General features: G+C 32.9%; 2 protein-coding genes and 1 pseudogene across 3 annotated transcripts; all 3 read left to right on the top strand.

Moving 5' to 3' along the window:
• The first annotated feature begins 7,363 nt into the window (after positions 1–7,363).
• On the top strand, positions 7,364–10,607 carry LOC125857463 (calnexin homolog 1). Its single transcript, XM_049537060.1, has 6 exons — positions 7,364–7,610; positions 7,731–7,800; positions 8,678–9,801; positions 9,895–9,966; positions 10,049–10,168; positions 10,272–10,607. The coding sequence occupies exons 1-6, from the start codon at positions 7,518–7,520 to the stop codon at positions 10,407–10,409; spliced, it is 1,617 nt and encodes a 538-aa protein (XP_049393017.1). The 5' UTR covers positions 7,364–7,517; the 3' UTR covers positions 10,410–10,607.
• Positions 10,608–12,475: 1,868 nt separating this feature from the next.
• Positions 12,476–13,786, top strand: LOC125860263 (F-box protein SKIP23-like; annotated as a pseudogene).
• A 1,335-nt stretch (positions 13,787–15,121) lies between these two features.
• Positions 15,122–20,254, top strand: LOC125860236 (uncharacterized). Of its 2 annotated transcripts, none has more exons than XM_049540161.1 (13): positions 15,122–15,468; positions 15,564–15,866; positions 16,258–16,374; positions 16,473–16,700; positions 16,798–16,880; positions 16,967–17,067; positions 17,912–18,035; positions 18,134–18,288; positions 18,498–18,634; positions 18,717–18,887; positions 18,990–19,214; positions 19,435–19,668; positions 19,885–20,254. In XM_049540161.1, the coding sequence occupies exons 2-13, from the start codon at positions 15,681–15,683 to the stop codon at positions 19,996–19,998; spliced, it is 1,875 nt and encodes a 624-aa protein (XP_049396118.1). In that variant the 5' UTR covers positions 15,122–15,468; positions 15,564–15,680; the 3' UTR covers positions 19,999–20,254. The 2 variants fall into 2 exon arrangements, with proteins under 2 accessions (XP_049396118.1, XP_049396119.1); XM_049540162.1 differs by having other exon boundaries at positions 15,257–15,468; positions 15,657–15,866.
• Positions 20,255–25,713: the final 5,459 nt, after the last annotated feature.

The raw sequence follows: 25,713 nt of genomic DNA on the forward strand, positions 1-25,713 counted from the left end.
GATATAAATATCTCTTTTAAATTTTATGAAAAGTATTAGGTAAAGATGCAAAAGTCTATAGATGTTTGACAATTACAATAATTGTATAGTCGGAATTTCCAAAAATTATATTTACCCAACTTTTAAAATATAGACAAAATTCAAGTAGTGGTTAAAAAGGAATATTTGCATAAATCAGCCAATTAAATCAAATTCGCATGAGATAAATCTATTAATAAGATAAATCAATCATCATCAAAAAGTCCTCATTTAGGAAACTTAGATTAAACTTTTACATAATTAAGAGTAATCATTCCAACCATCCACCATAAGAGAGATGAATAAGATTGTACTCTATGTTGCATTATACTCCCTCTCTCCCTAATTTCTTGTCCACTTTTGAATTGACACACTTATTAAGAAATCAATTATTGACATAGGGAGTTTATCATTTTACCCCTATTAATATGAAGTAAATGAATTAAAAATTTAAGATTTTCAAGAAATTCTACCTTTTTCAAAGTAATTAATTGAGGATATAATAGATAAAATTATTTTGTCCTTTCTTGATTTGTCAAAATGGAGTAATTAGGGACAACTATAAAAGCAAAAGTATTGGAGAAGTAATTAGGGACAAAGGGAGTATTAATTAAAGAATATTGCAAATACATGTGTGATTTAGATTACTGAAATCGATTTGGATTGTTATACATATAGCTATTGTTGGGTATATAGCAAGAGTTAATGGGAAATGGAGGGAAGATGAAAAGAGAGGAACTTGAAAAGCCCTCTTATGCTTTAGTAAAATGACATTTCTCCCTCATCGGTCGTGGAAAGAAAAATAAAAGAGTTTAAATAGAGAAACATTTCTATTAATTGTTAAAAGGGTTGGAAAGAGGGACCCCCCTCGCGCCGTCGTCGTCGCTCGCTCGGCTTTGGCTTTGTCTTTGGAAAATGATCAATCGAGAGATTATTTTTGGACAAAGTTTATTTTACTATTTAGTCAAATGCGATAAATCGAAATGTGAAATTTGTGTGCAAAGTAAGTTTGTTAAACATCCTTATAAGTCTGTTGACAGGAATTCAAAACCTTTTCACACGGATACATGCGATATGAAGTCAATACCATCTCGTGGTGGGAAAGTGTATTTTATAACTTTTATTGACGATTGCACTCGATTCTGTTATGTATATTTGCATAATAATAAGGATGAAGCAATTGATGCATTTAAGCAATACAAAAATGAAGTGGAAAATCAATTGAATCTAAAGATAAAAATGATTCGGAGTGATAAGGGTGGAGAATACGAATCTCCTTTTGCAGAGATATGTTTGGAATATGATATTATCCATCAAACTACTGCACCTTATATACCACAGTCCAATGGTGTGGCTGAACGGAAGAACAGAACATTAAAAGAAATGATGAATGCCTTGATAATTAGTTCTGGTTCACCGCGACATCTATGGAGGGAAGCCATCCTTATGGCTAACAAGATACCCAATAGGGTACCCGTAGCAAAACACAATCGATTCCATATAAGTTATGGAAAGGAAGGAAACCCAACTTGAAATATTTCAAAATGTGGGGGTGTCTAGCCAAGGTAGAGGTTCTTTTACCTAAGAGGGTGAAAATTGGACCAAAAATAGTGGATTGTATATTTATTGGATATGTTGTAAACAGTAAGGCCTGTCGATTTTTGGTTCACAAATCTGATAATCCTGAAATTCATGTGAATACGCTAATTGAGTCAGATAACGCTGAGTTATTTAAACATATTTATCCGTATAAAACTGAATGTGAGTCAACAAGTGAAAGACCTAAACGACCATGAGAAGAATCAATGGAAAATACACTACTTAATGAGGATCCTATGCGTAGTAATCACCAACGAAAATCCATGTCTTTCGGACCAAATTTTATGGCATTCTTGCTTGAAATAAGCCTCCAACATTTAAAGTAATTGTGTCTTCGTCTGAGTCAATATATTGGAAAGAAGCAGTCAATAGTGAGATCGAATCAATATTAAGTAATCATACTTGGGAATTGACTGATCTTCCTCCAGGAAATAAATCTTTAGGATCAAAGTGGATCTTTAAAAAGAAAATGAAAGCCGATGGGACTATTGACAAATATAAGGCTAGACTTGTAGTCAAAGGATACAGACAAAAGGAAGGTCTGGATTACTTTGATACATACTCTCTAATAACGAAGATAACATCAATTAAGATGTTAATAGCACTAGCAACAGTGCATGATCTTAAAAAATCCACCAGATGGATGTAAAAACAACACTCTTAAATGGCGAGTTGGAGGAAGAAATTTTCATGGAACAACCTGAAGGGTTTGTGGTTCCTGGAAAAGAAGAGAAAGTGTGCAGACTTGTGAAGTCGCTTTATGGTCTCAAGCAAGCATCCAAACAATGACATGCTAAATTTGACCAAACAATGTTGGCAAATGGATTTAAGATTAACGAATGTGATAAGCGTGTTTATATTAAAAACGTTTCGAATCATGAAGTCATTATTTGTCTGTATGTTGATGACATGTTAATAATGAGTAAAAATATTGACGATATAAATGCTACTAAGCGTATGCTGTCTAGCAAGTTCGATATGAAGGACTTAGGAGTTGCTGATTTGATCTTAGGGATCAGGATTCTCAAAACTCCGTAGGGATTAACATTATCTCAATATCATTAACATTATCTCAATCTCATTATATTGAAAGAGTATTGTATAAGTTCAAGTACTTGAATTCCAATGTTGTCAAAACTCTAATTGACTTAAACTTTACATTTCAAAAGAATGAAGGTGAAAGTGACTCTCAATTGGAATATGCCATAGTGTTGGGAAGTTTGATGTATATTATGAATTGTACGCGACCATATATAACATGTGTTATTAGCAAACTGAGTCGGTTCACTAGTAATTTGAATCAAATTCATTGGATGGCAATGAAATGTGTGTTTGGTTATCTGAAACATACACAACACTATGATTTACATTATAATAAATATTCTGCCGTGATTGAAGGATATAGTGATGCAAATTGGATCACCGGGTCAAATGAAGTAACATCCACAAGTAGTTATGTGTTTACACTTGGTGGAGAAGCAGTCTCTTGGAAATCGTCCAAACAGACATGTATCACTCGCTCCACAATGGAATCTAAATTTGTTGCTTTAGATAAGGCTGGTGAAGAAGCAGAATGACTTCGAAATTTCTTAAAGGATATTCCATTATGGCCCAAATATGTGAGACCTATTTGCATACATTGTGATAGTCAAGCAACAATAGGTAGGACATGGAGTGTCATGTACAACGGGAAGTCTCATCATATACGACGGAGACATAACACCGTAAGACAACTACTCTCTAGTGGAATTATCACAATTGACTATGTGAAGTCAAGCGATAATGTGTCAGATCCACTAACGAAAGGCCTAGTAAGAGTGACAATTGAAAGATCATCTAAGAAAATGAGTTTACGGCTTAGCACAAGTCAGCATGACGGTAACTCTATCTAGCAGACCGGAGATCCCAAGAGCTAGATTCAAGGAGAAAACCAAAGTTGTAACTGACGGTTCGATGTTGTCAATCAGGAAACTTTCAGGAACAACCATGACCGTTTGAAAAGTTGCAAACTTTCAAGAATGGTCGTTTGGATTCTGAAAGGTTTCAACCTTTCGGAACCAGTTCCTCTTGGCTATAAATACCACCGATTCTTCAGACTTTTTCCTTACGAATTTTTCTGATTTCTTTTTCTTCTTCTGCACAAAATTTCTTCGTGTACTTTATTGTCGTTGAGTGGCTCGCTGACACAAGCGTTTTGGGTATCAATAGATTGGTGATTGAGATCATTCTATCCTGGGATAACATATTCCAAATCAAACCTCGGATACTAGAGGGGAATAGTTTCCTTAAGGGGACACTGTGCATTCAATGGGCTTGATCTTTTTCCGTTCTGTTTTTCCAGATTCTGGTATGTTTTACAGATTTTAGTTTTTTGTGAATTAATTTATGTTCTTTTGTTTCATCACTGGTTCATTGGAAACTTTGGTAACTTCGTGTTTCTGCAAAGTTTATGGTAGTCAGTGCTACTGTTTTAAACATAGATTGACAACAATTTGATAATTATTTATGTATTATTTCACTTGATTTGATTATTTTTACAATAACCAAATAGTTTGTGGTTCATGTAAATTCATTAATTTAATTTAATTATTTAAAATCAACAAAATAGAGCTCAAATACGTGAATTCGTATAATCAAGACCAATTAATCATTATTGTATAATCAGCCAATAATAATTTTTGTTTGACTACAATTTCAAAAGTTTTTTTAGAGATAACATATACATTTTAAAATTGATTAACGTATACGTACTATATACTATATCTTATTTACATTTTGCGTAAATACTTCAAAGACAAGAACAATCAAATTACATTTTAGTGGAAATCAACTTAATCTAATAGTATGTACAAATCAATGATAATAATATAGCATATAGAATATTGTACATGTTTATAGTTAAACCAACCACTTCAAGGCAAATCTGTTAGATGATAAAATTATCAATGATACAAAATGATTTTCCAATCAATACATTTTTATAGTTTTTACAATTTCTACATTTAGGGAGAATTCACTATCAACAAGACCTATTAATTTTTTATTCGCAATGTCATAAGATTCCTTTATTTTTGTAATTAAAGCAATCAAAATCCAAAAAGATAATATAACTAATTAGATTTCCTTTAAAATAATAATCATTTATTTTCTCTATGCCAAAAACACACTCCCTCCGTCCACTATTGTTTGTCAGGTATACTAAAAATAGTTATCCAAAATTAATTGTCAATTTAAATAATTAAGAAATAATTAATCATTTTTTTCCAATTCTGCCTTTAATAAAGTACATAACTACTACTCCTTGTCTTTTATCAGAATTGTCCTCTATCTTTGAGTTAAGAATTAAAGTAGTCCTTATTTTTTATCAGAATTGTCCTCTATCTTTGAGTTAAGAATTAAAGTAGTCCTTATTTTTTAGCATGAAGCAGTTTTAGTCCTTCATATTTCAAGAATTTGTATACCTTTAGTCCTCTTCCAAACACCGTCTATTTTTTTAACCGGGGTTTTCTTTGCATGTGAGAAAATTTTCCTCCGGAACTCTCTTCTTCCATCACTGTTGGATAACCAATTCTGGATCAATCCACATCGTCAAAAATTTGTTGATGTGCAAAGTAATTTGATTTTCTCCAGTTCTTTGAGAAGGGAGAACGCTCTATCTAGGATAACCACTTGCGGAGCAGTTTGATTCCTTCGGTTGCTCTTGACAGAATGAAAACGTTAGCTGAAAATTTCCATGAGAGATTGCAGTTTGATTTCTCCAGTTGCTCTTGACAGATTGAATTCTTGCCAAAAACTTGCAGAACTTTAGGTGTTAGCTGTTTTGAAAGCAAATCAGCAAGAATAAAAGGAGAAAGAACCAGAGACTCCTATCGATGAATACAGTTGCACTTTAAAAAGCACGAAACACCACACACTTCTCAATGACACTTGCTTCCTGATTAATACCTTGGCAAGATTGTTGAAGCCACCGAATGTAACGAAACCATTGGATAGCACAGGTGCTGGACACACTGGCCCAGCTTCAGTAGAGGATATATAACAAAGAAATGTATTCGGAAATTGGAGGAAACAGAGGAGTTTTCTCTCACGAACAAAGAAAACGTTAAAAAATAGACTGGTTGTTTAAAAGTAGACCGAAGGTATACCAATTCTTGAAATATGGAAGACTATTTAAAAGATAAAGACTACTTTGATTCTTAACTCAAAGATAGATGATAATTTTGATCTTTTTCTCTTACAAGACTACTTTAATATGAAAAAAGTTACGTTTATCGTTTTCAAAAAGTACAAATCATTTTAATAATGATTGATAGTAGGGTTATATTAATCAAATTACATCTTATATTAATTTTTCTTAAGAGTTGTGCATGATCTTACCCTGACAAACAATAGTGGATGAAGGAAGTAGTAAATAAAAAAAAAATCAGAAAATAAATAGTAGATTCAAATCAAACCATTAACACTTTAATGGGTAAAGAAAAAAAAGGAAGATTAAAATTTAAGATATATATATTCTACTATATTATAAAAGAGAGTTTAGGCCCAAGTATAATATAATATTCAAGAATGAAACTTTTCCCAATCTTGAATATTATATATTATACTTGTGGGACTTTTAAAATTCTATTTTATACCCAAGTATAATATATAATATTCAAGATTGAGACTTTCTTGAATATTATATATTATATTTCTTGAATAGTATATATATATATATATATCTGACAAATGGAAAGGTCTCAATCAAGGAAACAACATATATCATTTACAAATGACTTAAAAAGCTTTAAAATATTTAAAAGATATATAATAAAATAGGTTGACTCTTAGAATTCAATCAAGCACACATATATTGGGACAGATTAAATAACACATATCATTTTAATATTACCAAAAAAGTATTATAAATAATAATAATTAACAACTTAAAATATCTGAAAGACATTTTAAAAGGGTTAATTTTGTAATTTTATCCATATCACATAAATTAGGACAAAGTGACCAGTAATGTACATAATTTCAAAGTTACATAAAAATATTATAAATCACAATAATTAATAACTTCAAACATTTTTTAAAAAAATATGAAAATTTGGATGACTTCCAAATTTCATTTGTGTCACATAAATTGAGACAACAAAAATAACATATATTGGGTCCATTTTAATTTATTTGTCTTATTTTTTTTATATTTAAAAATTGCGTAAAAATACTATAAATCATAATAATTGACAACATAAAATATGTTTTGAAAAAAAACACAAAAAATTCCACTGATTCTTAAAGTGAATCTATCATAAAAATACTATAAATCATGATAATTGACAACATAAAATATTTCAAAAATGTTGTATGTGAGTAGTCTTATTATGCCTTAAATAACGTCAAAGAAAATACATGTTTGTGATAAAAAAACTTATTCATTTATTCACGCAAACAATCATTTCAAAAATTCAATTATTAGCCCAAAAATATACCATTTATATTTTTGGGCCTGTGCATAGCACGGGCAACATTATCTAAGTATATATATAAAGATAGAAAATTTAAAAGGAAACAAGAGTCAAGGGTGACCAAATAGGGATGCTGAAACCAATCTCAACCGTCGATCTTAATTTTTACTCTACCTCGTCGCGGATGCAAACGTGGCAAACTCCCATTGGTTTAATTCACGTGTCATGAAGTTCCATTGGCTACAACAAGTCGATGCCATTTTTCCTCAAGATCTATTTAAGCCCTCTTGAATATCTCGTCTTTCGTACTCTTTAGTTGCTAGAGTGATCTTTATTTTCTCCTTGATCCATTCCTCCCATAGTGGAAACACCGTTAGGGTTTTTCCAAAATCCAGATCTCTGATACAGTTTCGATTATTATCTTCTTCGCATAGTCCACAGCGGGTTATGGAAGAAAGTAGAAAGAAGATCTGGGCGCAATATGCGTTCCTGTTATTGGCTTGTTGCTTTTTCTCTCAACTCTACGCTACTTCTGATGTGGTAAGATTGGTATCGGTAACCGATAATCTATACTTGCGATTTTATTTTTTGGTTACTGGATCGATATTTACTGTACTGTATTGTATTGTTCTGAGATGTGTTTTTTTTGCTGATCTGTAGAAGTTCTACGAGTCATTTGATGAAGCATTTGATGGGCGATGGATCGTATCTGAGAAAGAGGAGTATTCAGGTGAGTTTATGTCTGGATCTCTGAAGTATTGGTTTTGATTTTCTATGTTACGTTCATTTTTTACTCTGTTGCATTGACTGTTCATAGTATTGGCGGCTGCTACTTTGTCATTGGCACTTCTTCAGATTCATTTATAACTTGTTGATAGAGTTTAGGAAAAGAATCAGAAGGTTGAGAAGTAATTATGCAAATTAAGGCTTATTGGAGAAACAATGATGAAGGAACATAACTCGTTTTAATGTTTGGTTGGTAAAAGTGGAGCGATTAGCTGCTACAATGTCATCCTTTACTGATTTATGTATAACTTGTTAACTGATTAGACTAATGTCATCCTTGCTACTGATTTATGTATAACTTGTTAAGTGAGTAGACTAATATAATCAGAAGATTGGGAAGTAATTATAAAACATATCAAGGCTAAAGGGTAAACAATGATTAGTATAATTTGTTTAAAATGTTTCCTTGGAGACAGGGGAGCGAAAATTTTGTGATCTTCTTAGCTTTTATGGATGTTTATTCTGTCTCTTAACTATTTAAAATTATTTAAGTTGTAATAGGGTTTCAGTGGTGCTGGTAAGTGATCCTATAGTAGTTTCTAAGTGCAAGTACGTATTGCTTTCAGCTGTGGGACTTTTGTGAAGGTGTAATTTATGTGCTTCATGAGTTCTGACATAATATTATGCAGTCTTCAGCATTGAATTTTTTTGATTATTCATGCTTAATATGAATATTGATATGAAGACTGAATATTCATGAAGCCACTTAAATGTTTCAAGTCTTATATGTTTGCGCATCATGTTTACATTAATGATGTGAAGTCAAATCTTTGATCTTTAAAGTTGCACCAAGTCTAAATTGACATTGTGTTGTGTATCAGGTGTGTGGAAACATGCCAAGAGTGAGGGACATGATGATTATGGACTTCTTGTTAGTGAGAAGGCTAGGAAATACGCCATTGTCAAGGAGCTTGACAATGTTGTTGACCTCAAAGATGGAACTGTGGTCCTTCAATATGAGGTTCGCCTCCAGGATGGACTTGAATGTGGTGGTGCTTACATAAAATACCTCCGCCCCCAGGAAGCAGGTTGGACCGCAAAGGGTTTTGATAACGAGTCCCCCTACACAATAATGTTTGGACCTGATAAATGCGGAGCCACAAACAAGGTGCACTTCATTTTGAAACACAAGAACCCTAAGAGTGGAGAATACGTTGAGCACCACCTCAAGTTTCCTCCTTCTGTACCAGCTGACAAGCTAACCCATGTTTACACTGCTGTTTTGAAACCGGACAATGATGTTCTTATCTTGGTTGACGGAGAAGAAAAGAAGAAGGCTAACTTCCTCTCATCTGATGATTTTGAGCCACCACTCATTCCTGCTGAGACCATTCCAGACCCAGAAGACAAGAAGCCTGAGGACTGGGATGAGAGAGCCAAGATTCCAGACCCAGATGCTAAGAAACCTGATGACTGGGATGAGGATGCACCAATGGAAATTGAAGATGAGGAAGCTGAGAAGCCCGAAGGATGGTTGGATGATGAGCCTGAGGATGTTGATGATCCTGAGGCCACTAAGCCTGAAGATTGGGATGATGATGAGGATGGTGAATGGGAGGCTCCAAAGGTCGACAACCCAAAATGTGCAGAAGCTCCTGGTTGTGGGGAGTGGAAAAGACCAATGATCAGAAATCCAGCGTACAAGGGAAAATGGCACGCTCCACTTATTGACAACCCCAATTACAAGGGTATTTGGAAGCCAAGAGATATCCCCAATCCTGACTATTTTGAACTTGACAAACCCAACTTTGAGCCTATCGCAGCCATTGGCATTGAGATCTGGACAATGCAAGATGGCATATTGTTTGACAATATCTTGATCGCGAGTGATGAAAAAGTTGCAGAATCATACAGGAAGACTACCTGGAAACCCAAGTTTGATGTAGAAAAGGAGAAACAGAAAGCCGAGGAAGAAGCAGAATCTGGTGGCCTCAAAGGATACCAGGTAAGGGATTGGATTTTTCTTTACCGTATAATTTCTATGCTTCTGATTTGTTCTCATTTCACACAACTTGAAATATGTGCTAATACTTTGCAGAAAGTGGTATTTGACCTCCTCTACAAGGTAGCTGGTGTCCCATTCTTGGGTGAACACAAAGCCAAAGTATTGGTAAGTGGAGGAACTATTGTTGTTGCATTATATGGTGTGGTTTTGCTGCGAGTGTCTAATACATCTTTAACTTATTCTCCAGGATCTTCTCGAGAAAGCTGAGAAACAGCCCAATATCACAGTTGGTGTCGTTGTCTCAGTCGTAGTTGTTGTCTTCTCAGTTCTATTGAAGCTTATCTTCGGTGGGAAGAAGCAGCAGCCTGTAAGCACTAACTAATCCCTGTCATCCTAGTTAAAAGAGAGCAAGGAAAGAACCCACTAGTTTTTTTTCGTTTATCTTATGTTTCTGCTGTGTGTATATGCAGGCTATAGCTAGTGCGGAGACTGAGAAAACTGACGGAGCTGAAACCTCGACTTCCAATAGTCAAGCCGCTGAGGAGAAGGAAGAGCAGAGTGAGGATGCCGCTGCTGCTCCTCGTCGGAGGACCAGGCGCGACAATTAGGATGGGGAAGGTTCTAGTGAGACCTCAGTCGGACTTGTTTTAGATTTTTGAGCTAGTAGTTGTGTTCCTGTTGTTTTGAAATCCTTTTCCTCTTTTCTCAAATTCTTGATGATCAAGGCAAGCAAGTTTTTCCAGCAATTTGCTTCCCCTCAAAACAAGCATGTATCACAGTAGTGTATATGAGACAATTTTTATCTGCATGTTATCCTCTTCTATATCATAGATTTTTAAAGAAAAGAGATTATTCTTGTTTGCTTTCTTTTACCAAGGCATATTATCCTTCATAATTCCGTTAAATTTTCTTTTGCAAGTTAGAGTTGATTCTCTTGATAAGTAGTATCCTGTGCGTGTATATAATATTAAAATATTATTTTGAAGCATTTCTTGATATGTTAAATAATATTATCTTTTAAAAAAATGAATTATTATATTGTTTCTTAGTGAAATTTACACTCCTTTACTCCCTCTATATGAGTATGGATAGACAACGAATCATATAAATCATCAAGTTACATTTATATTTCAAGTTTTTCCTTGTTACGTTGTTTATTATTTAAAATTATTAGGTTGCTAATATTAACTTGCATTAGCTTATCATTTAGTTTAATATAATTATCTAAGTGTTTTATTTAAATCACCAAGTTACATTTATATTGCATGTTTTTCCTTGTTACGTTGTTTAATTAGGTTGCTAATAATAAACTTGTATTAGCTAATCATTTAGTTTAATATAATTATCTAAGTGTTCTATTTATTAATATAAAACATATCTATTTATTTTGCTACTCCTGAATTTTAGAAAAAGTTTTGGAATTTTTAAATAGTTCATATCTTTTCAAATTAAATTTTATGAATTTAAATATATGTATCATATGTATTATTATTTCATTTTATTTTCAAAATACGTTCAAAATTATTCTCCCCCCCCCCCCNCCCCCCCCCCCCCCCCCGTTCCCCTGCCCCAACCTCTCGTATATGCATTTCTTTACTCTATATGTTAATTACTTTTCGATGAATTGATTAAATTAAAAATATCGATAATTTCAATATAATCTAATCTAATCTGTTAGAAGTTATTATATTTATTAAAATTCAAGTTAAACACTTTTACTTTGATTGAATATAATTTTTTCTCACTTTCAATTTATTGTTATACTTTTTTTACTCGAGTTCTAAAAAAATATTAATTTGTCTCAAAAAATATTTTTTTTAAAAATAATAGTGCATGTATACTCTATAAACTATCCCACTTAGTCTTTTAAATTTTTTTTTTCTTTGTTTATACAATGTAACTAATCAAGAAAGAATGCAAATATCACTTGATGGTATAAAATAAAGAACACATAAAATCAGTAAAAAAATATTCTTATACGTACAATAAAACCTCACTAAATTAATATTCGGTAAATTAATAATCTCTCTAAGATAATATTGATTTATATACATAAATATTCTATTATAACATATAAAGATGCTAAATGTTAATATTCTCTCAAAAAAAAATTACAATATTATTCTCTAATAAGTTAAAATTTGATATTATCAATAAATTAATATTTGTCAATCATATAAATCAATACCAGGGCGGTTCTACAGCTTTGAAAAAAAAGCAATTGCCTTAGGCCTCAAAATTTGAGGGGCCTCATTTTAAAAAAGAAATAATAGGTTAGAAGTATTTTTTTTTTAAAAGAAAATTGAGTATTACTTGTAGAAAATAAAAAAATTTCATAAAAGAGCAAAGAAGTAATAAAAGTTCGACAAATTATAAATACTATGTCTCAAGAAAATTAAATAATTGGCTATAATAAACTTTATAAGAAATATATATTCAAATTTAAAGACTCCATTCAGATTTAGCTTTAGACCATCGATTTATTAGAGTCGCCCTGCTCAATACAATATTGTACATATGAAACAACACGTAATGTTTGGAGAAAGGATTTGCACATAGCCTTAAAAAGAAAAAGTAATAGCAATACCAAAACTAAGATTCCACTCTGTTTTGGGAAAAAGTAATAGGTCACGTGAAATAAGATTCCACTCTATTCACCAAAAATATAGGGATTTGTCGTTAGGTTATTATATAAGGCGGCTGGGATGGGAACGGTTGAGATAGATTTACCGATGGTGCAAAAGATGCCTGATTGGTCGGAAGTTCCATTTGATCTGTTGGTTTCGATAGGTAGATGTTTGAATCTGATTGAAGACTACCTAAATTTTGGTTGTGTTTGCAAATCCTGGCACTCAATGACCTGTCTAGAGCTCCTTGGATGATGCTAGCGGAGGAAGAGGGAAATTCCGTTCGGAAATTCTTCAGCCTCTATAATGGCATGATTTTGAACAAGAGGATTCCCAAAGCCAGCAGAAAACGATGTTTGGAGTCTATGGGTTGGCTTATCACGGTAGGAGAAGAGGGTGAAATTAGTCTGCTACATCCCTTCTCTGATGTTCACATTCAATTGCCCCATCAAAATACCACAGTAGAGTAGACCAATCATCAGATTAACTCACTGACTTGCTTTATTAGCAAGGCAGTTTTGTCAGCTAGTCCTTCTCACACATCCGACTACCTTCTCATGGTCATTGACGGGAACTTCAGGTTTCTCAGTTTTTGGAGACCTGGAGATATTAGATGGACTAGAGTTACATGGGAAGGAAACAATCACAGGTTTTTTACTGATTTGATATATTTTAATGATCAAATTTATGCCGTGGATTATTGGGGCAATCTCCTAGTTTGTAATGTTGTTAGCCCTAAACTCACTAAATGTCATATCATACCATATGAATATAATGAACATTTTCGAGAGCACTCATACATCCTAGAATCACTAGGATCATTATTTGTAATTGTGCGATATGGTGTTCAATTTAGGCTAGTCCAAAATGATTGCGACAGGATTCCATTAACGCTCGATCTAGAAGAAATTCCAGAAGAAATAAGTGATGCTGATCGGGACGTAACATATGGCACAAGATATTTTCGAGTTTTCCTAGCTGCCGTCAAAATGACGGAAACCAAGGAATTAGGGGACACAACTTTTTTTCTAGGTGCTAATGCTTCTCTTTCGGTCTAAGCTTCTCGATATCCAGGAATCAAGCCCAATCATATTTATTTTACGGATGATTTTTATGAAACATACATGTCCTATAAAAAAGGAGGAGGCTTGGACATGGGGGTGTTCAACTTAGCAGATGGCAACATCCTGCCGCATTACAACGGTGTTTCCCTCAGTCGTTTTTGTCCTCCAACTTGGGTAACACCAACTCCATATTGAGTCATACATATTATTTATTCTGTTTGTTAGGTTACTTTTTACGTTTTTAATTTAAATAATTACAGTCATTTACTTATGTACCTTTCTTATTTTCATATAATCAGACAAATATAATCAAATTAGTTGTTATACCTTCCAAGATCTAATGATCCTCAATTGGATAGAAGAACTTCGTCTTTCTTCTTCTTCTTCTTCCTGTAGTGAACTGAAGAAAAAGAAGGTGCCCGACTTGATACTGAGATGTAGTCACTATTATACCATTAGATTACATTAATTCGATATTTTAAACAAAAGATTTAGATATACAAAAACTATACGAAAAATACTATTAATATGATGAAAAAATATATCGTAAAATATTAGTCAAATTTTTTATAATACTTTCCACTACCATATTTTCCATTATTGTCCTTTATGAAATCCTAAATATAATGTAATGTAATTTATGATTTTAGAAAATTTTAAACTTCATTAAAGGGAAGGAATGCCCAGATCATTTGAAAAAAAAAAGGATGCGTCAGTCACACATCCTAATTGGTGAGCTTATGCCGGCCATAGTCCCTTCCCTACTCTTAGTTTGCTTTAAAGGCACCATTTTTGCGAGTAAAAAGAACATATGCTAACGTCGTAAAACACCATCATAATGTACTCTCCCTATTGATCCAAATAAATTGGTTTCGGTGTGGTGGTGGGTGGGTGGGGGGGGGGGGGGNGGCTAAGATTCCAACTTAGGAATCAATCAACTTTAATCCACATCCATTATTGTAGAACATCTATTGTTGTCTTTCTACAATAATGGTATGGATTTGGTTGATGATCGGATCGACGGTTGATAATCAATGTTACCATTAATTAACATAGATGTCCAACATCTTAAACTTTGAACAATACAATTATTTTGAACGAAAAAATCTCAAAAATTCGATAAACATGAAATAGAGGGAGTATAACACAATAAAATATTACTCCCTCCGTTCCATTTTATATGAGGTACTTTGACTCGATACGGAGTTTAAGAAAGAAAGAAAGACTTTTAAAACTTGTGGTCTAAAATGAATGATAGAAATTTGTATGACTGTAAATAATTCCATTAAAGGTAAAATAGATATTTTATAGTTAGATTGTTACTTTATATAGAAATGTATCATTCTTTTTTAGACGGACTAAAAAGTAAAGTGAGTCATATAAATTGAGACAAAGGGAGTAATAAAATACAGAAACAATACCGACAAATGGCAATCATCCAAATAGAGCATAAATGTTATATGATTGGTTAATTAGATATTGTCTCAAATCAAATGAGGTTCATTAATGGCAAAATTTTCCAGATGCTGAAAGTTTTAATTTGAGGGCTCAAAGTAGCAGTAAATAGAGGAGGGGAATGAAGATCGAAGAAGAAGAGCAGAGAAAGTTGAGTTGAATGTAACTTTATATCCTGATAATCCTGATATTTGAGTCACCTTTCACGCACTTGAATTAATTTCACAAGATACGTATTACGTCCCACCAACAATATGTAGCAGGAACTCGGTCTACAAGACCTAAAAAAAGATGAAAAGAATGCCTAGTTTTTGGCTCTGAACATCTTGCCACTAGGCCAAACTCTACAACTGAGAATCTATACGTAGATCACTGTTTAATGGTAATGTAGTTACTGCCAACAAGTTGAGCTAGCAATTTTTAGGTGCCGACGGCTGATCCTGTTGACTGCGCTGTGGCCGACGATCTAATGGGGAAAGTTGATTCTTGCTGAATAGGTCAGAAATCAGAAATATTTAAAGGTAAAATCTGAAACAGTGAAGTAATTTTGTCGTAATCAAGTCAACAGTTCAAGCAGTCAATGCTTTTAACTATTAAATAAATTTGGGGATTTCAGTTCATAGGGAAAGGAAAGGGAGGATCGAATATTTGGCGCCTTCAATCAGAAGGAAGGCATTGATCCAGAGTTTTTTTTTTTAACATACTACAGAGGGTTGCCGGAAATATAGTACCCATGGCTTGTTACGCGGCGAGTGAAAAGGGCGGCGACGTGTTTTTCCCAATTCCGGCACGTTCAGTTCGTCGGTCTTTGCGCTTGCCCATGTTCGTGCTTGTATTTACTTTGTTGCTAAATAGCAACTGTGTTTCTTCATACACATCAGGATACTGGGATTTTACCTGCAACAATTCCACAGATATGGTACGCTGTCTCTTGGACTATTTTGACTTTCTAAGCTTCTAGTACAAGTAATTTGGTTCTGTGTTATCACTGTGCTGTTAGATAATACTAGAGAGGAATGCAGCAAAGTTTTTGTTAGCACATTTCGTTTCCATTGCTGGCTTGAGTAGAGGCTATTGTGTAGTCAATAACATAAATTGGAAAATCCTACTAATCCATTATGAACTTTTGTAAATAATAAATGAAGAATCTCATCTCCAGCTTGTTATTGAGAAGATTAAACGCCCAAAGATACTATCACTAGTGAAGTGGTCGATGCGGGTTATATCCGTTTCCTGAACTATCTTTTGTGGAGCAGTTAAGGTTTTATGGACTGTACTGCTTTCTGTCTAATTATCTGACCATTAATCAGGAAAGAGGGAAGTTGGGTCCCCAAAACCCCGGTGTATGCTCAGGAAAGGCCACACATCTTCCAGTTTGTGAATGTGGATTCAAAATGTTGGACTCTTGCTTCTTGAATAAGAACAAGGTACTGTCGTGACAGTTTAATTATTCTGGTTATCCTTCGTGCTCTGAACTAGAATATGAAGCAAGACTATATTTAGCTATTCTGGTCATTCTTTTCAGATGCTTGAAATCGAAAAGGGAGCAAATGACTTTAACATACCCATAATCAGATCCAACCGAAAGTTAGTTGCCTCTATTGATGGAGGTCTGCATAAACCGTCTTGTTTAGTCTTCAATTCTGCATGGAAGGCCCGACAACTAGAACATGAACCAAACAAAAAGCTCAATTATCCATCACCTGCTGGTATACAAAGACCAAAAAGTGACGAGGATATCGCATTCATGAGTGTAAGTGCTCCGTGTTATTCCCTTTAGATCTATATATCAGGACTGCTCAAACTTATGGCATTTTCCGTCTACTCATACACCTATACTTTCATTTCAGATTCTTGAACTTGGTCAGCTTCTCAAGGCAAATTTAATCACATCAGTGGAGCTGACTGGAATTTTCTTGAAGAGACTGAAGAGGTGTTAGAACTAGTGTTTGCTTTCAATTATTTCTTGTTATTGATTATCTAGTCCTCATAATGATGCATCTACTGGGGGTGTCGCAGGTATGGTCCTGTTCTTGAATCGGTCGTTACAATTACTGAAGAATTAGCATACAAACAAGCAAAAAAGGCTGATCAACTGCTTGCTGAAGGCAAATATTTAGGTAACAGTCTGCCAAATTCCTCTCCACTAACCTCTTTCACGTATTTCCTACTTACATTCATAATTTTGGATTTTCCGTCAATCAATCACTGAACTATGCCTCAGTAATAATGAATTCTCCATATCCATTCCGCTCTATTCAAAATTTTTGGATTTTCTATATGAGTTTTTATTTATACAACTGGAGTGAGGGGATTTTGTGGGGAAGAGACGAAATAGGAATTTGGTTTTAAATCTCCATAGATGTCATGGACCCAGGACCTTTACATCTGAAAAAAGTAGTGGTATACATCCAACTTCTCCATAAAGAAATATAAAATGTGAGCATAGTAAGTACCATGGAAGGAAATTTTTATATGTTTATCAGCCATATCAAAATTAAACCATCGAAACATTACACATAATCAGGAAAATCGTAAATCTTCAAGCTGCAATGTTCTCCAGTTTCTTCAGACTGATATTTTCTTGATGCCATAATGGTTTACCTTACCCTTCAAGCACTTAAGGTTGTTCATTTTCTACAGTTACCTTTTCCAGACAGAGTAATCTTCCAATGCTTCCTTCGCTTCTCATCTCATGCTCTGAATTAATTTTTCTTGATTTCTTTTATTTTAGGGAAGCTTACTTTAGGATTTTATGGCATAGGTAGCTTCTTGAAATGATATTTCTTGGTACTTCTTTATGAAATTTGGAGTAATACGAAAAATGTTTTCTCCAATGTTTTGTTGGATCACTTTCGTTGCGACATTAATAGCCTCATAACCCTTTTTAACAATATTTTGTTCTCTAGATTCTCTGTTTTAACTCAAAGGGATTACAAGTATAACATCTTCTTTTCTATACAGGTCCTCTTCATGGGATTCCTTATGGTCTGAAGGACATCATAGCAGTACCTAACTATACCACAACATGGGGTTCAACATCTTTTAAAGTCCAAGTTCTTGATATTGAAGCTTGGGTTTATAAGAGGTATAACTAATCATGAAATCAACGACATATAAGGCCAGATCTAAATATCCATTCTTACTGTGCGTGTATTTGTAATAATCTAGATATGGTTGATGCAGGCTGAAATCTGCTGGGGCAGTTCTTGTTGCAAAGTTAGTAACTGGTTCTTTAGCATATGATGATATCTGGTTTGGTGGTAGAACAAGAAACCCGTGGAATATCGAGGAATATTCTACGGGATCATCAGCAGGTCCTGCTTCTTGCACCTCAGCAGGTATCTTTGAGCTATCGAGCTATCCCTGATTAAATTCCAAATTATGGTACCTGTCTTCTCCATTTTGCAATTATGACAATTCTGCTCAATGTCTATTGTCAGTTTGTATCCCTTTTGGAAGAATGAAATGGGGAAATGATGTCCTTTACTGATTTATAATTGATTAGTAGGCAGAACATATTGTTTTAAGAGAGAGTCTGGTATTGCAGGTTTGGTTCCATTTGCAATTGGTTCAGAAACTTCCGGCTCTATTACCTATCCAGCTTCCCGCTGTGGCGTGACGGCACTGCGGCCCACTTTTGGAGCTGTCGGCCGAACGGGTGTTATGAGCATAGCTGAAAGCTTGGTACTCATATTTCTTCCACAGTGCAGTTCCTTTCCTAACATTAGTTTTGATTACGATACACTAAAATCTAACTTTTTGTCAGGATAAATTAGGCCCTTTTTGTAGAAACTCTGTGGATTGTGTGGTTGTTCTGGATGCCATTCGGGGAAAGGACCCAGATGATGTTTCATCTAGAGACATATCCTTTGGAGATCCATTCTCAGTTGATATCAAAAAGCTCACTGTTGGATATCTTGAGGATGCTGAGATGGAAGTAAGTAGCTATTTTCCAATATCGGATTGTGGCTGAGTTAATTGGGTTCTTTATCCTATTTGACGAATATCTTAACTGGATTATATTGTGACGACGATACAGGTCGTTCATGTACTTCAATCAAAAGGAGTGAATATGGTCCCATTTAACCTGAGTTACACTGTTGATTCTGTCCAAGGTATCCTCAATTTCACAATGGATGTTGAGATGCTGGCTCACTTCGATAAATGGCAGCGCTCAAATCTGGATGATGAATATGAAGCCCAAGATCAATGGCCTATTGAACTTCGCCGAGCACGTGCCATATCTGCAGTTGACTATTTTCAGGTAATTGTCTTGACCTACAGAGTTTCTCTTGGTTTAGATGTTTAAAATGTTACTATTTTTATTTCCATTGGTATAGGAGAAGAACTTAATTAATTAAATTCTTTCAGACGTCTCAAAATCTGACTGGCTTAGTTACAGAACGGAGCTCGTAATCCACTTTTAAACCGTTGGTTCAGAATTTGTCAACACTAAGATCAATATTTGTATGTTATTTAACCAGGCACAAAGAGCTAGAGGTATATTGATTCAGCAAGTAAGAGAAAGTTTCAGTGTTGATGCATTTATTGGAAATGCAACTGACTGGGAGAAAGTTTGTGTTGGCAATCTTGTGGGTTTTCCAGTAGTAGTTGTTCCTACAGGATTCAAAAAGATATCTGATGCACCATCAAATGATACTCGCAGGAGAACAACAATAACTACAGGAATATATGCTCCTCCAGACCGTGATCATGTCGTAAGTGTTCTTTAGTTATGATCCTCTTTTTAGTGTAGTAGCAAATGTGTAAAGGACACGTGCTATATTATCTGGTCTTGGATAAATGTATCATCTTTGCTTTGTTGTTGAGTCCTGGGATTTCTGGACTTAAACAAGAATTGGATGACTTTGAACTTCTGATTGTGCTGCTTATTACATGCACTCGTTCATTTTGTTTGTTTCGTTTATGTCCAGGCCCTAGCGTTAGCAATTGCTTATCAATCAGTCACCAATCATCATAAGCAGCGGCCACCAATTGATGACCTTGGGCCAAATGATCCTATTCCAGAATCACCAAAATCCGTGTAGTGGGGTTGTTTGTTCATGCTCACAAGTGCTTGATATGAGCCTCTATGTGCTTGAACCTGGTGTGATTCAGACCAACGTTTGTAGCTGCTAAAACTATGAAAGCATGAATCGCAATTTTCTGTTTGAGCCATGAGGAAGATAAAAATTATGTTTACTTCTTTCTCTATGTTATGGTTCTAATTCTGCCAATCTGTAAATGTCTGTAACTTCCATATTTAGTGGATTATTTATCCAAGCTGAAGAGTAACACTTCTACCGAGGATTGAAATATTTTTTTTTCTTTGATGATATGATGTCTCAGTTCTGAATTTTCTCGTGTAAACACGGGTAAAAGTTTTACATCCATTTTCTATACCAGGGATAAAGGGTATTACAAGGTTGCTTTAGATCTGGGCTAGCTCCATCTTTCTTTTTCCTTTTTCTTTTTTGGAGATGAGGTAATCGTAGAAACAATATTTGCGTGTTAGTATCATTTACTATTTTGCTTTCTTCCTTTAAACGAAATGTCGTTGTTGCTGTCTTGACGATCGCGATTACCTAATCACGATAGATTCAGTTTTGAACATGTGCTGGAACAACCTGTATTCAAAACTGTTTGAAGTTGTTATTCGTTTGTTTTAAGTATTGAAATATAGATGTCTCAGAAAGGATGAATCTGGAGATATTGTTGTATATTTAACAACTTTGTGCCAAAACTTTATTCATCTGCTGCATCACATATCGTCACTCTGGTGATAGTGTGATTATCACCTGTGTTTCGAACCGTTTTTTGAGAAATCAGTTTTAAAAAAGATACAAAATAAATACTGAAACAGAAATGTAGAAGAATAAGAAAAAAAAAATCGAGTCAACAAGTTTGTTTGTGTGACCTTAAGGAAATATAACTCCCTCACTGTTGTCAATGATTTGGGTTACTTTCGGGATAGAACAGAGAATAAATAAATTAATAATGACAATGTAAATTACAGAACTTTGATGAAGCAAAATCACACGACACTTGTTGTTTTGTTTGAAAACGACGCACAAAAGAAGAGATCTTCCATTGTGAATAAAAATTAGGTGAAGTCTCAAAATTTATAGTCAGAAGTTGGACAATCAACATGTGTGAAAATACCTGTTGGAGATCTTCCATTCCCAATTCACATTACGCCTCATTTTGAAGCTATCTCCCAACAGATTGTCCAATTTGCAGAGATGTCCTGTTAATGAAGTTATGTGTCACATGAGGTAAATCCACAAGATTTATATCATATTTATCTAAGTACCAATAACGTAAAAAGAATAATATTTTCTATACTTAACAAACATACTGTTTTATTCTTTCATTGTGATTTATGATAGTTGAGCATACTACCTAACTTCATAAAGATATGCCAATCAATAATGTCAAATGGCGTATAAGCATCCTTTTCGAAAGTGACATTTATTTTGGTTAGATAGGCCCATTATAAAGATGAGAATTAAGCAAAAAAATAAGTATAAATTATAGGAACCACATATTATAAGTACTAAATAACATCCTATCCCTTCTAGTTTTCTATTTACCAAAACTCCCTTAAAAATGATGTTTGCGGGATACATAGCGTTGTGCACGGGATACATTAGGTTTCATACATTCCACATAGCGGGATACATAGCGTTGTGCATGGAATACATTAGGTTTGATACATTCCACATAGCGGGATACATAGCGTTGTGCACGGGATACATGCGGAATACATAGCGTTGTGCACGGGATACATAGCGTTTGATACATGGGATACATGCGGGATACATAGGTAAAATAAGGGATTTTTGAAATTTTTGAAATAAGTAGGGATAAATGGATATTAAGGTAAGTAAAGGAGTGTAGTTAAGTAATTTGTCAAAAAAAAAATATCACCCTAAAACTAATATAATTATGACGAATTCATTTGAGTAAGATAATAATAAAAATTTAGAAAATATTCAATTGTCTTAAAAAAGACATTATTCAGTATTGGTGGTCATTGATGTGCTCAACTAAATTTAGATGGGAAGAAGTTAGTTTAATTAAAAATAGAAACGGATGCGGAATTAAAATTTTATGAATTTGATTCTTAAAAAGTTTTCAATAATAAATTCATTATATTATTAATATGGAAAAATTGTATGAAATAACAAACTATTAATTCAAATTAAATGTTATAGCCATGTTTTCTTTTATTTGTAATTCGCAACAAACATTTCATGTTTTTTGTCATCCCATTTGTGTACCGAAATATACAAATAGACTCATTCGGTATACATATGTGTTGTATAAAAATTAATTGCAGACCCATTTGTATACCGAAATATACAAATAGACCCATTCGGTATACATATGTGTTGTATAAAAATTAATTCCAGGAGCCATTTGTATACTGATATATACAAATAGACCCATTCAGTATACATATGTGTTGTATATATGTAGTAATTTTGTTTATAACTATGTTTTAGTCTGTATACCGAAATATATAAATACATATTTTTATGTATATTTATATTGAAATATACACAATAGTCATAACAAACATAAAGTTTGGTATGAAGCGAAATTATACAAACTATAGCTATAACATATAAATATGATTTTTATGTTTGTTAAACCTAAAATTTACTCAATTAATATTACGAGTTCATATTTAAAATTTATACTAATTTTCATATATTCTTACATATAAATTCATAATTTACATCATTAATACTAATTTTGATACATTAATTCACCCAAATTAAAATCACGATCTATCTATCAAATGAAGGAGAGATAGTGGTGGAGAGTTAGTGGGGGAAATCAATTCACTAAACATTTTTTTTCCCTTTAAAAGGAGAGATTTTGACCTATTTGTGGACCCACAACCCCAAATAAAAATAATTATGGGACAAAATATATTAGCATAAAATTTATGTGTAATTTTACAATTCAAGCACTTCACGTAAGACAATACCATAGACATGTCAACGTTACAACACAAGTGGACATATTAATTGGATAATTCCTATTTTTGGATTTTCATACCGTAAGAGGTAGGTGGGTATGTTGAGTATAAAAAGTTTAAAACAATGATTTGTTTTATTTGCTTTTAGAATAATATAATTAATTTTTTATACGTAATTTTATATGAAGTAAATTGATCGACAATAAAGTTATAATAAATTTACTTATAAAAAATACAGAATAAAATAATATTAACTCTAAGAAAATTAAATTGCCCTGAACTTCAATGTTGCCTGAAAAGTATAAAAGTTTGAGAACTTCATATAATACTTGTGAAAGAATGAATTTTAGATGACATTCAACGAAAATGTAAGATATTATTTAAGGAAAATTATGTGAATAAACAAATATATTCTAGTTAAATTAGTTAACATAGCTACAATTTGAATTAATTATCATTTGTCACTAATTTATAGGCTTAATTACGCGGCCACGTCTAAGTTGTATAAGCATGTAGTTTTTGTAATTTGTATAATATAATTTGTATAACATTTGTATAGCTTTTTAAAGTTTAGATGTTTATGTTTGTATTTGTATAAATTTTCGAGTTTTATCATATTTGCATAATTTTAAATTTACAATTGTACCCATATTTGTATATAGTTATTCTAATTGTATATTTCTATATTTTACTTATACAAAATATATAAATACAAAATTTTACCAACAAAATTATACTTATACAAAATATATAAGTACAAGTTAGTTGCTACTATTCTGTTTATACAAACCACAAATAGAAATAGCTCATTTATCAAACACTTATTCCACCAAAATTGTAATTATCAATGATTCAAACAATCAAAAATAATTTATACAAAAATAAATACAAATCAATTAATACTAACCAATTTATATAAATACAAATGAAAATAACTCAATTATACAATTACACGCGAATTATACAAACATGAAGATTATCCATAGCAATTAAAACTATAGATACAACGCGTAATCATTTTAACGGTAGCCAATTGCCTAACTAAGTTTTCTAAAGTAGCTATTTGTGAAAAATTTACAACTATTTATAACTATATTTCAAAGATCGAGTACCATAAATTAAGCACTCACAAAGCTCATTAATTGTCTGTCATCATTGTCGGAATCATGTGTAACAGTTTGATTATTTAGATAACATTGATTTGATCCATGTATCGTAGCTGTTACTGGAGTTTTATTATATTTTTTACTGACTCGCGCCTAACCTGTCATTTTGCTGCATGCAACTTTCAATTCAACCACCTATCGAGTTTTTTTCCTTTTCTGGTAACACCTATCGAGTTTAGATGTTGTTCTATACAATCTTATCTCTTAATTGATAATTATTAATTTATGTTTTTGTCACGACTAATAATTAGCAGTAAGATAAGTTATCAATAATTGAGAGTGTAATAATAATATCAAAATCTTATGAAATAGCTTGATCAGTTAAATTATACTAACCAGATCCATATCTCATGTCTGACATCGCATCATTAATTGCAATTTTTGTTGACTCATACTTGACTTGTCGCTTTTGCCACATGCACCTCCCATTCAACTATCCACCAAGTTCAATTTTTATATTATATAATTTTATCTCTTATTTAGTAATTACTAATTTATATTATATCATGATTAATAATTAGTACTTGGATGCGTTATTTATAATAGAGTGTGTAACAATAATATCAGAATCTTGTGTAATGGTTTAATAATTTGAATAACAATAATCTATTTTGTCTCGTGTTCGACACCACAATTCTGATTTAATTTTTGCTCATTAATGTATGTCTTATTGCTATTTGCCACATGTACTTACCAATTCATTCACCTATCGACTTCGAATTTTATCTCATATAGTCTTATCTCTTGTTCAGTAACCGTCGACTTAAGTTATATCAAAATTAATGATTAGTAATAGAAAAAGTTATCTATAGTTGATCGAGAGTATAACAATAAAGTTTGAATCTTATGTAATGATTTGATCAGTTGAATAACATAGATTGTCTCATGTTTGTTACCATATTTTTAATGCAAATTGTGTTGACTCGTGTCTAGCTGTCACTTTTGCCACGTGCACATTCGATTCAACCCCCCATCGAGTCCGCATTTTATCCTACCCAATCTTTTTTTTTTGGTAATTACGTACTAACTTCAGTTCTATCAAGATTAATAATTAGTAACCGAATAAGTTATCCATTCCAAATAATGTAACTATAACACTAAAATCCTTCCGGATAAAATAATAAAAACTACAAAAATACCATAACATCCTTCAAACCCTTTCTACTAAATAATAAGACGAAAAGTAATTTTATAAACAAACAATTTTATCTTAAAATTATGACATACATATTATTTTGTAACGATTTGATCAGTCGAATAACATTGATTGTCTCGTGTCTGTTACCACATTTTTAATGCAAATTTTGTTGACTCGTGTCTAGCTGTCACTTTTGCCACGTGCACATTTGATTCAACAGTCCATCGAGTCTGCATTTTATCCTATCCAATCTTATCTTTTTTTTTTGGTAATAACTAACTTCAGTTATATTAAGATTAATAATTAGTAACCGAATAAGTTATCCATACCAGATAATGTAACTATAATAATGAAATCCTTTCGGATAAAATAATAAAAATTACAAAAATACCCATAACATCCTTCACACCCTTTTCTACTAAATAAGATGAAAAGTAATTTTATAAACAAACAATTTTGTAATGATTTG

Source organism: Solanum stenotomum, chromosome 3, assembly GCF_019186545.1.
Source record: "Solanum stenotomum isolate F172 chromosome 3, ASM1918654v1, whole genome shotgun sequence".
NCBI classification, from domain to species: Eukaryota; Viridiplantae; Streptophyta; class Magnoliopsida; order Solanales; family Solanaceae; genus Solanum; species Solanum stenotomum.

What these genes read in the sequence shown, in the direction of transcription:
- LOC125860236 (XM_049540161.1), top strand. Translation starts at nt 15,681, where the DNA reads ATGGCTTGTTACGCGGCGAGTGAAAAGGGCGGCGACGTGTTTTTCCCA. An exon ending in AGGATATCGCATTCATGAGT is followed by an intron (nt 16,701 to 16,797) that starts GTAAGTGCTCCG and finishes CTTTCATTTCAG; the next exon opens with ATTCTTGAACTTGGTCAGCT. An exon ending in CTCCAGACCGTGATCATGTC is followed by an intron (nt 19,669 to 19,884) that starts GTAAGTGTTCTT and finishes GTTTATGTCCAG; the next exon opens with GCCCTAGCGTTAGCAATTGC.
- LOC125857463 (XM_049537060.1), top strand. Translation starts at nt 7,518, where the DNA reads ATGGAAGAAAGTAGAAAGAAGATCTGGGCGCAATATGCGTTCCTGTTA. An exon ending in TGAGAAAGAGGAGTATTCAG is followed by an intron (nt 7,801 to 8,677) that starts GTGAGTTTATGT and finishes GTTGTGTATCAG; the next exon opens with GTGTGTGGAAACATGCCAAG. An exon ending in GTGGCCTCAAAGGATACCAG is followed by an intron (nt 9,802 to 9,894) that starts GTAAGGGATTGG and finishes AATACTTTGCAG; the next exon opens with AAAGTGGTATTTGACCTCCT.